Source organism: Myotis nattereri (genome assembly GCF_964212035.1).
Source record: "Myotis nattereri genome assembly, chromosome: 4".
In the NCBI taxonomy this organism is placed as follows: Eukaryota; Metazoa; Chordata; class Mammalia; order Chiroptera; family Vespertilionidae; genus Myotis; species Myotis nattereri.
Genome location: NC_138079.1, coordinates 82162029 through 82177486, shown reverse-complemented (window position 1 = coordinate 82177486; position 15458 = coordinate 82162029). Strand labels below are relative to the sequence as shown.

The 15458-nt window shown below is 49.7% G+C and overlaps 1 protein-coding gene across 1 annotated transcript in view; it reads right to left on the bottom strand.

Moving 5' to 3' along the window:
• HIP1 (huntingtin interacting protein 1) overlaps positions 1 to 12559 on the bottom strand; it is a 133622-nt gene extending 121063 nt beyond the window's left edge. The window contains exon 1 of the mRNA XM_081090432.1: positions 12382 to 12559. Coding sequence (XP_080946558.1) covers positions 12382 to 12501 — 120 coding nt within the window. The 5' untranslated portion in view covers positions 12502 to 12559. The remainder of the gene's footprint in view (positions 1 to 12381) is intronic.
• Positions 12560 to 15458: the final 2899 nt, after the last annotated feature.

The window sequence follows — 15458 nt, the reverse complement described above, 5'->3', positions numbered from 1 at the left end:
ATAAGGCAGAGGTAGTGGTGGGGGAATGAGAGTGAGATGGAGAACAATCAAGGAGACAGCAGCACCAGGGCTCTGTGAGGAGCTGCAGGGGTGTAGACTAGAGGGGTGTCAAGGGTGACTGGGAAAATTTCAGCTGGAATGGCCAGGGGTGGCTTATAAATGGAAATTCTCAAAATCTGAGAACAAAGGAGAATAATCAAGCTTGTGGCAGGAGATAAGAGGTCAAGGTTAGGTGTGTTGGGTTTTTCTTATTAGCAGTAATGGGCCCAGGCTGTAACTGCTAAGGTCCCATCTGGAATAAGGATCTCAAAGGAAACAGAAGATCTCAAGCCACTTCCAAGCATGAGCCAGGGAGCTGACATTCAATAGGAAGTCTGCAGAGAACCACCCAGTTACGTCAGAAAGCTGGTCTCTTCGGGGTTCTTTTTGGTGGCTCCCAATGTGCTCATGAGAACCCAAATTCACAGCCCCATCAGGGCTCACAGTTCAGAACTGGGACCAAAAATGGCTGATGCCCACTCAGTTCTTCATTCAAAATACTTTACCCTTCATTCCACATACCCTTATCAAGAGCTGCTCGGAGCTAGACACTGTGCCAGGAACCTGAGGTTATAAGATGAATAAGGCACTCAACATAGATTTTTTTTAATGTCTACTAAGTGCCAAGCCTGGAGAAGTGGAGCCCTGGGCTGACCTGTTCCTCTAGGACAGCGGTTCTCAACCTGTGGGTCGCGACCCCTTTGGGGGTTGAACGACCCTTTCACAGGGGTCACCTAAGACCATCGGAAAACACATATATAATTACATATTGTTTTTGTGATTAATCACTATGCTTTAATTATGTTCAATTTGTAACAATGAAACTGGGGTTCACCACAACATGAGGAACTGTATTAAAGGGCCCGGCATTAGGAAGGTTGAGAACCACTGCTCTAGGGGAAGTTGCCCTGGATCTTGCTCAGAGAAGCAACCACACAGCTCCTGCCTGTGTTTCTGAAGGACTATGGAAAATGGGAGGAAAGAAATAGCATCAGTGAAGATACATCCAAGGAAAACCAAACAGAGAAGGCATTTGCTTCCAGCCCAAAAGGGGAGAGGGGACATATGAGAGGAGAATAAGACATAGTAACACATAAAACAACTGCATTATGGGCTGGCCCCATGGACCACACGGCCAAATACCTCAAAGAACCACTGTGAGAAGACTAGCATTTCTGCCATGTTCACAGGTGACATTCCCCAAGTTCCTACATTCTCACAGTGGCTCCTCATCGCTCCATTATGCATGACTTCATCTAAATCTTTGGAACATGAGCTAAACTTGAAACTGTATTCCAAAAGTCCACCACCCAGTTCTTTGATTTTATTCAAATGTGCTTCTTTTGAGCCTGGAGACACCCTTTCTTCTCTCATTCAAGAACTTTTCACCACCTAATTTATTTTGTATTTCACGGACATCCGGAGCCTTAGCTGGTGTAAAGCCCTCTGCTAGATGCTGGGGCAACTGGCTAAAATCTGGGTGAGAAACCTAGAGCCCATCTGCCACTGAGGAAGGGGGACATGAAACAAATGAACGGAAGCCAAGGGCAACATGCTCAGTGCGGGTTAATGATAGGCCTCCACTTCCCGGCTGCATGTTATAGCAGTGCTCGGAAGATGCTTGTACATGCATGATTCATAAATCAAAAGCTTTCCAGTTCTAGGGCAACATCAGAAATGCTTTCACAGTGAAGGCTGTATTTGAGAGAGACCTCAAATATGTAAGTGTTAGGTTCTTAGCCTCCTCAAGACATTGTCTTCTATTTGCTAGGAGGAGATGTTGTTTTTTTAAAATCTTTTGTGTTTTGAAATATAAGTAGAGATAACTACACAAAACAAAAATGTACTGTACAGCTAATAAATTGTCATAAACCACCACCCAGGCCAATAAACAGACTGAAGACAGCACCTCAGAAGCTCCCTGTGCCCACCCTCCCAATCACTAACCTCTCCCTGCACCCAAGGATAATCTTTTTTCTGGACTTTTATGGTAATCATTCCCTTTATTCCTTACAAGTTTTTTTTTTAAATATATTTTATTGATTTTTTACAGAGAGGAAGGGTGAGGGATAGAGAGTTAGAAACATCGATGAGAGAGAAACATCAATCAGCTGCCTCCTGCACACCCCCCACTGGGGATGTGCCCGCAATCAAGGTACATGCCCTTGACCGGATTCGAACCTGGGACCCTTGAGTCCGCAGGCCAACGCTCTATCCACTAAGCCAAACTGGTCAGGGCTTTTCCTTACAGTTTTAAGCAGCACACCTTAATACTGGTTTAGCTTTGCCTGTTTTTAATTGTTTTCCTTTATTTTATTTTTTCCTTTTTTTATTTCTTTTTTTTTTCTTCTAGATGTTTCCTGCATGGTTTGTCTCCTCCGGCATTGTCCACAGGACTCTGAGAAGCTGTAGGGATGTGCAGGCGCAGACTCAAGGCCCGGCTTTCTCTCCAGTGTTGTGGCAAGGGACTGTACATCCTGGGGCACAGCCTTATGCCCACCCCTTGATGCCACCTGGTCAGAGCCCCAGGACGAGTGACCTCCTAGACCAGTGATGGCAAACCTTTTCAGCTCGGCGTGTCAGCATTTTGAAAAACCCTAACTTAACTCTGGTGCCGTGTCACATATCAATTTTTTGATATTTGCAACAATAGTAAAACAAAGACTTATATTTTTGATATTTATTTTATATATTTAAATGCCATTTAACAAAGAAAAATCAACCAAAAAAATGAGTTCGCGTGTCATAGGTTCGCCATCACTGTCCTAGGGTGATCCACGTTGGAGCTTCGTTGCTTTTTAAACCTGATATAAAGGGAAGAATCCAGAAGGTGTTCTTTTGGGCCTGCCTTTTTTGTAAGACTCATGCATGTTGTTGAATGTAACTATAGTTTATTCATTTTCATTGTTGTATAGCATCCCAGTAAGAGACTATATCACAACTTATTTATCCGTCTATGGCCAATGGACTTTTAGATTGCTTCCAGTTTGGCGCTATTACAAAATATGATTATGAATATTGTTCTTGGTGCATGCATTTCTGTTGAGTACTCAGCTACAGTGGAATTGCTGGTTACTGAGTGTGCGTATCTTTTTTTTAAAAATATATTTTATTGATATTTTACAGAGAGGAAGGGAGAGGGATAGAGAGTTAGAAACATGGATCAGCTGCCTCTTGCACACCCCCTACTGGGGATGTGCCCGCAACCAAGGTACATGCCCTTGACCGGAATCGAACCCGGGACTCTTCAGTCCGCAGGCCGACGCTCTATCCACTGAGCCAAACCGGTCAGGGCGAGTGTGCGTATCTTTAATTTGAGGATAATACCAGACTGTTTTCCAAAGCGGCTGCTCACTGCAGAGCCCCAGCAGTAGTGCATGAGCGTCTTCATGCTTCACATCTTTGCCAACGCTTGACACTGGCAGGTTTTTTTTCATTTGTATTTCAACTACCCTGATGGGCAGTTAGTGAATCATGTTGTAATTTTAATTTGCATTTCCCTGGTAACTAATGAAGTTGCACACCTTTTCATGTGTTTATTCACCATTTGTTAATCCTCTTTTGTGACGTTCCTCCTGCCTATTTGTCTATTGGGTTGTCTTTTTCTTTTTTTTCTTATAAGTTTTTACATATTCTGGATACAGCCACTTTGATGGTTATGTTTGTTGCAAAAATCTTCTGTGAGGAACTTCAAATGTCCAGATAAATCAATTGGAAAAGACCCAGGGGAAAAAACAAACCTCTGTATCTTTTCTAACTTAGCAGCTCCACACCACACTTCAGCTTTAAAGGGAGATGTGAAAAGGAAAGTATCCAATTTGAGATTAGACTCACCAGGTTCAAACCTCAGATCAGCCACTTCCTCAGTGCCATTAAGGCAAGTCACTGAAGCTCTCTGGCCTCAGTGTCCACATTTAAAAACTGACCATGATCACCGACTGCATGGTTGCTCTGTGGTTTAAAAAAAAGGTTATGTGTAATCGTGCTTTATAAACTACAAACAGTGTTAGTTGTTGTTAAATCAGAAGCCATCAGCCACACTAGCTTCCTGGACCCTCCTTGAGTTGTCCCACAGCACTGACAGCAGAGGCAACAGCAGCAACCTTTCAGATCCTAGTCTCTCTTCTGATGTCTGAGCCAGAGGACACCTTCATTCCCCAACCCTCTCCCTGAATGGTACTGCCCACGGCTGGGAACAGGGCTCCTCCCTGCCTGCCTGGGCAGGAAAACAGGAAGCAGCCCCCACCCTGCCAAGAGGTGGGGCTGACAAGTTCCCTTCTGAGGTGGGCATCCATCCAGGCCATCAACCCTCTGGATGCAGGCAAAGCACTGGCCCCCAGCCCGCTGCCCGCTGCAACAGGCTGCTCCCTGCCCCATGCCCAGGTTTCCTCAGCACTTTGTCCCGAGGTAGTAGAATGAGTGCGCCAACTGATGGGGAATATAAACAGGCGCTCATCAGTGCTTCACAGACAAGGGACCCTTGCAGTGGCCAAGTGGCACCAGGGATCTGCTCTCCTGGGCCCCACAACCACGCCTCATCCCTTCCTGGGGGGCAGCAGCATCCTCTCCTGAGCCCCACCTCACTGGTCCCATTCCACACACAGGGGGCATTTGGAAACTTTTCAAGCCAGCAGCTGAAAGCTCAGAAGAAATGCAAATCCTGTTCCACAGTGTGAAAGCCTGCTGACGGGAGTTTTATAAGCTAAAATATTTGATAGCTGGAAGAGCCTTCAGAAATCTTTGCCAGCCTCCTGAATTTTGAAATGAGAAATTCAGTAGCAGAGCCAAATATTCTCCCGGGGAGGGCTCTCATATTCCTCTGCACTTACCCTAACATCTCTCAGGCCCTGATGCAAACTCCAGCACTTGCACAACACCACTGCCATTAGCCACCTCCAGGTGCCTGGGTACAGTAAGCCTGTCACTCTCCCTTCCTGGTAATACATTCTAGTTCAGCAAGGTCCCGCCTGAAGCAGAAAGAAGCCCTGAGAAAGCCCAGACCATGTTTGGAGGAATGCTTATAAAGTGTTCCAGCCCAGAGTGGCTCAGCGGTTGAGCGTCCACCTATGAACCAGGAGGTCACAGTTCGATTCCCGGTCAGGGTACATGCCTGGGTTTTGACCTTGATCCCCAGTGTGGGGCATGCAGAAAGCAGCCGATTGATGATACTCTCTCCCTCTCCCTTCCTCTCTGAAATCTATAAAAATATATTTAAATAAATTAATAAAAATAAAGTATTCCAAACTTTACAGAAATTCAAACAAATGGCCTTCAGCCCATATTCTGTTTCTAGACCGCAGGCTTTCTCTTAAATGGGTTCTCCAGCCTAACTCTCAGGCGCTGGGCAGGGGCTCCCCGGGCACCCTGGGAGCACAGGCATGGCACACAGGGCAGAAACTTAGTAAGAATTAATCACTGAAGAAATCAAAGGAGACAGAGGGAGAATCTCCAAAATGTGCAAAGGAAAAGTGCTCTGCACGAGGGGGCCTGCCTTAGTACCCAGGCTCCCTGTAGACCTTCCAATGTTTTCGGTTCACACATTTGGCAAACGGGCCACATTGCCTGCCTCATGCAAGGCCCTGAGGCCTGGACCCTGCCCCTAAGAGCTTACAGTCTAACAGGGAAGCCAAGATGCGGGCTTGCTTGGATGAATGGGAGACATACAGTAGCTAAGGGCCCTGCTCACTTGAATACATGATCTAACAGGAACCAGACCACGGGGCTGCCTAGTGGAAGGAGCTGGGGTAAGTTAAGGCCTGAGAGGGACTAGGGACCCTGATGGTGCCCCATCATGCAGGGTCTCTGGGGAGCCAGCAAAGGTACTTGAAAACAGGAAGTTATAGAAGCAGTGTTGGGCTTTAGAGACAATCCCTCAGGCACCAGGCTCTTCGGGGGAGAGGGGCAGGGAGGATGGGATTACAACAATGTAGACAACAAGTAATAAGGCAGGAACTGTGAGAAGCGAAGGAACAAGAGAAATGTCACGGAACAGAATGTGACTGTGAGGGCAAGAGGGAAGGCAAACTCAGAACTAACTGATGCCAAGGAAACGATGGGAACCAGACACAGGCAATCAGAGGCATGTGTTTGGGGCATGTGTAGTTTATCTGGGGGAAATGTCCAATGGGAAATGGTCACTCAGGGTCGGAAGTCAGGAGGGAAATGTGGAGAGCTGGCGTCATGGAGATGAGAACAGAAACCATCCGATGGTGGTGAGGGCAGAGGAAGTGGGCTGAGGACGGCATCTTGAGGACCCCAACCATTAAGGGGAGGAAGGAGGAAGAAGGAAGGCAGCCGGAGGGAGCCAGGCAGTGACACAGGGATGGGAATTGTTAAGGCCAGGCTCTGGGACTGCTTTTCCTGGGTCTGAGTCCCAGCTTTGTCACTTACTTCAGAACCTTGAACTAGGTCTTAACCCCTCGTAAGCTTCAATTTCCTCATCTTTAAAAATAGGGATTAGAATTCGTAAATCTGTTGCAAGAATTAAAAGGGGATGGCTTGTGTAAGGCCTTTACCAACTGCACATAGTAAGCGCGGTAAATGTTGGCTATTATCAGTAGTATGAGTAGGAGGAAACCAAAAGAGTACAAACCATGGGCACAAAGAAAGTTGTTCGTGTCTTGTCTACGTTCTCAATGCCAACTAGAATCAAAGGTTGATTGTATGCTGCAGATTATGAACACGGTGGCAGAAACACGCTGACTTAAACGTGGAGAAGAGGACTTGGCTGTCTAATTTTACAGCCCTGGCTTCGCTCTTTACTCACTGTGTGACCTCGGATAAGTCACTTGTCCTCTCTCAGCCTAAGCTATTAAACAGAATAATGGATAGAAATCGCCTAACCTGTTCCTAGTACCTCGTAGGCCCTCAATAAGTATTTGTTTCTCTCTCTTCTTCTCTAGAACCCAAATCTTCTGGCTCTCCCAAGCACATGATTCATTAGGATCCTGTACACTATGGTTGGCTCCACCTGAAGACATCGTTACTCTCTAAGGCAGTGGTTCTCAACCTTCCTAATGCCGTGACCCTTTAATACAGTTCCTCATGTTGTGGTGACCCCAACCATAAAATTATTTTCGTTGCTACTTCATAACTGTAATTTTGCTACTGTTATGCATCGTAATGTAAATATCTGAAATGCAGGATGTATTTTCATTATTACATATTGAATATAATTAAAGCATATTGATTAATCACAAAAACAATATGTAATTATATATGTGTTTTCTGATGCTCTTAGGCGACCCGTGAAAGGGTCGTTCGACCCCCAAAGGGGTCGCGACCCACAGGTTGAGAACCGCGGCTCTATGGGCTCCTCTGTGTGTCCAGAGCCCCCACCTCTCTCCTCTGATCCCAGCATTCACCTGCCACAGAGCAAAGCTGCTCAAATCCCAGCGTGCACAGGACCGCGGGGGCTCTGGTTGAAATGCAGCCTCTGAGTCAGCAGGTCCTAACAGGTAAGGACTCCAGCGAGGCTGGTGCTGCAGGCCCTCTGTCCCGCATGCAGAGGGGCCCCGCAGTGACCGCTCCACCTCCCTGCTGACTCATGGGCATCTCCGGGGCTGGTGCTGCAGGCCCTCTGTCCCGCATGCAGAGGGGCCCCGCAGTGACCGCTCCACCTCCCTGCTGACTCATGGGCATCTCCGGGGCTGGTGCTGCAGGCCCTCTGTCCCGCATGCAGAGGGGCCCCGCAGTGACCGCTCCACCTCCCTGCTGACTCATGGGCATCTCCGGGGCTGGTGCTGCAGGCCCTCTGTCCCGCATGCAGAGGGGCCCCGCAGTGACCGCTCCACCTCCCTGCTGACTCATGGGCATCTCCGGGGCTGGTGCTGCAGGCCCTCTGTCCCGCATGCAGAGGGGCCCCGCAGTGACCGCTCCGCCTCCCTGCTGACTCATGGGCATCTCCGGGGCTGGCCTCTTCATCTCACGCATCTCTGTGTCCCTCCATGTAAGTGCTCTAAACGGATGTTGGAAAAAAACTAAACAACCATGGAGAAAACTAAACAACCACAGAGAAAACTATTTTCTGGCTAAGTAAATACAGGCAGGGTGGTATCTTTTTTGTCTGTGAGCTGCAGCCCTCCTGGTCCATTCCAAAGTCATCCTCTGGAATTGGCAATGTGGACAATGCGGTAGAAGGGGCCCGAAACCTGGAACCTAGAACCTAGAACCCTGGGTTTGAATTTTGGCCCTTTCATTCACCAACCGGTGGCCCTGGGGAAGCTCTCATCCATAAAGTGAGGGAGATAATAACCTAACCACCATGTAACCAACAATAGCCAAAACATGCTTTATAAGCTGTAAAATGCTCCAGGCAAGGGATCATTATTACAGCAGCTATTTTGAGGACAAGAGCAACTTTCCATTTCCCTAGAGCAGTGGTTCTCAACCTTCCTAATGCCGCGACCCTTTAATACAGTTCCTCATGTTGTGGTGACCCCCAACCATAAAATTATTTTCGTTGCTACTTCATAACTGTAATTTTGCTACTGTGATGCATCGTAACGTAAATATCTGATATGCAGGATGTATTTTCATTGTTACAAATTGAACATAATTAAAGCATATTGATTAATCACAAAAACAATATGTAATTGTATATGTGTTTTCCGATGGTCTTAGGCGACCCCTGTGAAAGGGTCGTTCGACCCCTAAAGGGGTCGTGACCCACAGGTTGAGAAGCGCTGCCCTAGAGCCTGAGGTTGCTTGTGATGGACTGGATGGGGAACATACCAGGGGTCTAGTTGGAAATGGGGGCTGCAGCAGGTGGGTCTGAGGTCCTACATTGGCAGTTGAGGAGGGAAAGGCTTCCTGGAAGAGGCTAGCACTGTGGTCGGCAAACCGCGGCTCGCGAGCCACGTGCAGCTCTTTGGCTCCTTGAGTGTGGCTCTTCCACAAAATACCACGTGCAGGCGCGCACGTACAGTGCAATTGAAACTTCGTGGCCCATGCAGAGAAGTCGGTATTTTGTGGAAGAGCCACACTCAAGGGGCCAAAGAGCCGCATGTGCCTCGCGAGCAGCGGTTTGCCGAGCCGCAGTTTGCCGACCACTGGGCTAGCAGAAGTGAGCAAACAAGGATGGTCTGAGGGCACAGCCACAATACTGGCCTGACTGGAAGGCAGGCAAAGAAGTCAGAGTTCTCTGATGGGCATAGGGCAGGCTCCTGACTGAGAGTGTAGGAGGCAAGGCCATACCAGGAGGAAATGTGGAGGGAAAAACATCCAGTAACTACATCTGTCCCCTGAAACCCAGAGCTGAGTAACCCGCTCAGGCCAGGGCTTACCTACTGGAGCTAACCAGTCATTTTCTACCCTTGACTATAGCCAGCTTGCCACTAACACAAGCCTCAGGCATCTGAGGACCCAGGCAACACAAGGCACAGTCCTGCCTCAGGAAACTCATAGTTTACTGAGGGCAACATAGAAATGGTGACAGTATGACGCAGCAGGTAAGAGTGGCCAATTGTGCTCCTATCTCCACCTCAGCCAATTCCCGTCATCCACACTCACCTCCAGATGTTTCCTGATGCCACCCCCCCTTCCTGGGATGCCCCATCCCCATCCCGTCCCCTCTACTCAGCAAGTGCTAACTCATGCTGAAAGGGGTTCAGTCTCCGGTGAGGGCTCCCCACCTCTTCCCAACCCCACAGCCTGTGCTTTATGCACATGCTCCTGGTAATTATCACATTACCTAGCAACACTTCTGTCCCTCTACTGAAGAGTTCATCACGGCCTGCACGATTACTTATACTGTGCTTTCTTATGTCTTATCTCTGCAGTCAGATTATAGTAATAATCACTGAAATAGTGCTCTGCAGTTTACAAAATGCCTTCATACATATTATTTAAATTAACCCCACCATAAAGTATTATCTTTGTTTTACAATAAAGAAACGGGGCTTAGAAAGGTTAGACAACTTGCCTGAGGCCACACAGCCTATCTAAATGCCCAGCCATAAAACTCAAACTTCTTCTAGCTCCAATGCCAGTACTCTGCCCAGTAGTCAGAGGCAACACAAGGTGGTGCTTAAAGGCTGGAACCACTTCCAGCTGTGTGACTTCAGGCAGGTTACTTAACCTCTCTGGGCCTCAATTTCCTCCTGGAAAACGTGGCTGATACCCACCTAATAGGTTCTTGTAGAGATTAAAGACGGTAATACAATAAAGTACGCAGAACAGTGCCAAACACTAATTACTTACAATTATCACTACACCTTGGCTGATTCTCATGGTCTCTTAACTCATTAAAGATTTTTTTCTAACTTATTTTTATATCTCATAATACATTTGATAGGTAGTCATTAAACAAAATAAATTTTTGCAGGTTGACTAATGCTAAGTTTTAGGGTTGTTCTCTCCCTCTCTCTCTTTTTTCACTTTCCAACCCCCTAATAGAAAAACTCCCTTTTACTGCTCCAGACTACCTCCTCAATCCCACACTATCCCCCAATACTAGGACACATTTAGCCATTTACAAGTATTCCACAGAATAATCTAGACCAGGGGTGGGCAAACTTTTTGACTCGAGGGCCACAATGGGTTCTTAAACTGGACTGGAGGGGCGGAACAAAAGCATGGATGGAGTGTTTGTGTGAACTAATATAAATTCAAAGTAAACATCATTACATAAAAGGGTACGGTCTTTTTTTTCAATAGTTTTATTCATTTCAAACAGGCCGGATCCGGCCCGCGGGCCGTAGTTTGCCCACTGCTGATCTAGACTCTCATGGGTAGAAACTTTCACAAACCTAATTTTCATCACTTTAGATAATGGGTCAAAATTCTATTTCTCTATTGCTCCAGTTTTTTACTTATTTGAGACTCTAGAAGGAATAGGTTATCACAAAATAACACCTATTTATTTTCCTTTTCCATCTTAAAAAAAAGAAGAAAAAGAAGAATTAGAAGAAGGATATCCACTGTTTCCTGGGGCAAGAAGCCTCATGTGACCAGGCAGCTAGTCGAGGCAGTCACACCCATAGCAAACGGGCATAGAAAGCTTCCTTCTTTTCAGCAGTCCAGTCCGCAAAGCCAGAGAATGAGCCACAAACCCAGCTGGACCCGGGGAGGCAGAAACGAATGGCGATCTCTCCCATCCTGCCTGGGGTAGGATGACCCAGGGAGGGGACACTCCCTACTTTACATCACCCAGACACACCTTCAGTGGCCAGAGGTGGCTGGAAAGGAGAGACGATGAAGTCCCTGGGGTGGAAAGCTTTCAGTCTTTGCAAGAGTCCACAGACAGAACACTCAGTCGGGTCCTCACAATCTTTTCTATCTAAAAGTTTGGAGGGAAAAGCAGAACAGAGCAGGGGAACCAGCCTCTGGCAGTGGAGGACCAGCTGGCTCTTCAAAGGTTCCACTCCGAGAGGAGGGAGGACCAATCTGCCCATACAGCTTTGGCACTGGGATTAAAAGAAGGGCTGCACCCTTTGAACCAGAGTTTGCATACAAACGAACTGGTGAACACTATAAACACGCCAGCTTGATTCAGTCAAATCAATACACCAGGCATTAAAACTCTGAGGTAAAAATGGATTGTGGCTTTTTGTTGATGATAGAGGCATTTTGGCTCCCAGCCCTGGCTAGGCTGGACCAATAGGGCAGTCTGCCTATTAGCTGTCAGGCACATCTTGGGGGATAAAATCAAAACCCCAAGTCAGGTCTCTGGGCACCCCTGGGCAGCTGGCTCATCCTACCAGCACCTCCATTCCTGCCCCTGGCCGCCCCCTCCTCCAGCCCCCGGTCACTTTCCAAGCTCGGCCACACTTCGCATTTCCTACATTCCTTCTCTCGCTCAGACCCCTTCGGCCCAGCCTCCGAGGGCCGACAGCTGGGGGTGGTGTGAGCCAAGCAGGAGGCACGAGGAAGGGAGCACTAGGGGTGGGGGGAGGTCAATGCAACTGAGAAGCGATGGAGAGGGAAGGAGAAGCTCCCGACCCTCCACATCTCCAACCCAGCACCCACTTGCGTCTCCAAGTGGCTCCCCAAAGCACTCCCCTGCCTTAGGGGCACTCCTTCCAGCCGTCGCTTTTCGGTTCTTCCCCCTGTCGCCGCCCCGGTGACCCCCGCACAGCCCCGCCGGGACCTCCCCCTCTGCTGCGCCGCATGGGTCCCGCTAGCTCCTCGGAGCCGCCCCGCCCTTTCCCCCAGGCCAGCGGGGATGCCCGGTCCCGGTCCCCAACTTTCCCGGGTCGCCTGGACCCGCGCACGAGATGCCCCCCTCTCCCGGCCCCGTCCTCCCCTTGGCCTGGAAGACCCCTACTTCCTTCAAAGCCCCCACGGCTCACCGCGCTCTCGGGATGCCCCCGCCGCTCACGCCCCGGGATCCCCCGTCCTCACCTGAGTCCGCTCGAAACTCTCCCGTTCCGCCGCCTCCATCCCCGCTCCGACCCCGCGCCGGCTCAGCACTTTGGGCAGGGGGTTGGGCACCTGCTTCATGGAGCTGGCCATCCGGTCCATGTTGCCTCGCGGAGCGGAGTCTGGGACCCTCGACCGCCCCGGGATCCCCACGGCGCCGTCCGCCCCGCCCGACCCGCCGGGATCCGGCGCTAACGGGACGGCTCCCGCCTCTCATTGGCTGGGAGCGCTGCTACTCTCCGAGGCCCCGCCCCTCCAAAGGCTTCCCCGCCCCCCCGGCCTTTCCGAAGCCCCGGCGCGCCCTGCCCGCCCGAGCACTGCGGCCGCAAGGCGCGCGGTGACCGGCCTGGAGGTCTGTCCATCATTTGGTCCCACAGCCCCGGCGGGGGCGGGGCGGGGCGGGGCGGGGGCGGAGCCTGGGGAGGCCCTGACCTGCCCCGGCCCGCCTCTCCCCTGCCTTTGCACCGCTCTCCGCGGCCCCCTCCTGCGCCCCAGGCCCTGACCCTTAGTGAGCCGCTCTCTCCTTCGGCCCCGGCGCTGCGAGGTCCCCGCGCGGTGGGCGGAGGTCACCCTGGCCGGGAGTCGGGCTCCCGCAGGACTCCGGGCTCGCCTGGGAATACCCTGTTTACTTCTCTCGGTCCGGGGACCTGCGACCGCGGGACGGACCGGCTTGGCGGCTGGAGCCCCAGGAAGCGCTGCCCCAGGCCCGGCTCTCGCAGGATGGGTCAGCATCTGCCAGACCTGGTCACCTTGGGGGGCAATTCCCACCCAGTTTCCTCGGCTTCCTCCCTCATCCTGCTCCTGCTCTGACTCCCTGCCGATCCCCTTTGTAGTGACCGCCGCAGCCCCTGGGCGATATAGGAGCTGGGCTGGGTCAGTGGGAACCTCCCGCACCTTCTTCCCAAACCTCTCTTCATCGGGACTTGGCCTGAACGTATTGTTGGTAGAACCCCCTGTGGACACGTTCCTTGGTTCTGGGCCACCCCTCCCGTCCTACTCAGACGTCAGCCAAGGTACCGACAGGCGGAGGGAAATGTGATGCTAAATGAGATGCTGAAGAAAGAGATCTCCGTAAATTTTGGTGTTGGGGGGAGGGAGGTTTGAAACTCAAAGTAAAGAAAGGCGTTAAGCCCTGGCCGAGTGGCTGAGTTGGTTGAAGCGTCGTCTTTTACACCAAAAGGTGGTGGGTTCAACTCCCGGCTAGGGCACATACCTGGGTTCTGGGGTTGGGTCCCAGTGGGGCTCCTAGGCTCGTATGGGAGGCAACGGATCAATATTCTCTCTCATATCGATGTTTTTCTCTTCCTAAAAAACAATGGAAACATATCCTCTGTTGAGGATTAAATTTAAAAAAAGAAAGACATTACAATTTTTAACCAAAAAAAAAAAAACAAACCCAGAAAAAAAATGTTAACTAAGAGCTTTGGATAAAAATTCACATATTCGGTAAAGAAGTGAAAGAGTGGGTGGGCCTTTGCAGGCAGGCTCTTGCTCAGACCTGTGATTTGCATTGTGTGGATGGGATCTTGGCAGGAGAGGGAAGGGAGGGAACCAATGGGGAGACTCCAGCAATAGGTGAGAGACCATGAGGGCCTTCAGTAGAATGGAGAGAGGAAAGTTCTGTCTTGTAGAGGTTAGTGAATAGGCTTGGACAAAAGGAATTCTGGGAGAGAGGAGGCAGATCATGATGGGAACAGAATTTCTGTAAAGGAAGGATTGAAGGGTGGCTATGTGATGGAGGGGAATTGCCTTGCACAGCAAGCACACTGGTTTTACCTTTTCTTTTCTTTCTTTTTAATATATTTTTTTATTGATTTCAGCGAGGAAGGGAGAGAGAGAAACATCAATGATGAGAATCACTGATCGGCTGCCTCCTGCATGCCCCCCACTGGGGATCGAGCCTGCAACCCAGGCATGTGCCCTTGACCAGAATCGAACCAGGACCCTTCAGTCCGCAGGCTGACCTTCTGTGGCTCGGGCTCACCTTTTCTTAAATTGTGTCTACATGGGAGACTTTGGAGTGGCTCCCCTTGGGTTCCTCTGGTAAGAGGTTCACTGTCACCTAGTTTTTGAGGCTTTGTGTCTGGGCATGTGGAGATGACACGGAATAGAGGAGCATGATAGGGGTGCGGGTTGATGAAGAGATGACTTTAATTCTAGGCACAGCAATGTCAACATAGGCTTGGCCAATAAGCACATGATGGGTAGAAATAGAGGCACCTAGGGAGAAGGAATCGAGGGCTGGACCCTAGGACAGTGATGGCGAGCCTTTTGAGCTCGGCGTGTCAGCATTTTGAAAAACCCTAACTTAACTCTGGTGCTGTGTCACATATAGAAATTTTTTTATATTTGCAACCATAGTAAAACAAAGATGTATATTTTGATATTTATTTTATATATTTAAATGCTATTTAACAAAGAAAAATCAACCAAAAAAATGAGTTCGCGTGTCACCTCTGACACGTGTGTCATAGGTTCGCCATCACTGCCCTAGGAGGTGCTATCAGTAAATTGTGCCCTGTTGGGAGATAAAGACAATAGATGAGGATCATGTATGGGGGTGTTTGGAGGTCATGAGGATGTATCAGTCAGAGCTGCAGAAGGAAAGGAATTGCACCCTGGAAGGGCGGACTGAGAGCTGAAGAAGGAACTTGTGCAAAGGTGTGACCTAGAATAAGGGATCAGCCAAGGAGGGTGAAGCACTAACAGTGAAGAACAGTGGGAAGCTATCACCAGTACCTGAAAGGACAGGCAGGGGAGCTATATTGGAACCAGTTGGGAGCTCTAGTCACAGGAAAGGAGGCACCCGACAAGAGCTGTGGCCTGAGGTAGAACACCAGTCAGTGGGAGATCCTACTCTCTATCTCTTCCATCTTCTGATTTCCTAATAGTGCCTCCCACTGGCCAAACCCAGCTGGCAGCCCAAAGCAAGGGTGATGCCTTTACCCCTTCTTCCAAATACGGAGAAGAGCGGAAACTAGATGGGGAAGCGGGGGGAGTTCCCAGCACAGGGGGCTCAGAGGAATATGCCTACAAGGAAAATAGACAAGATTCACAAT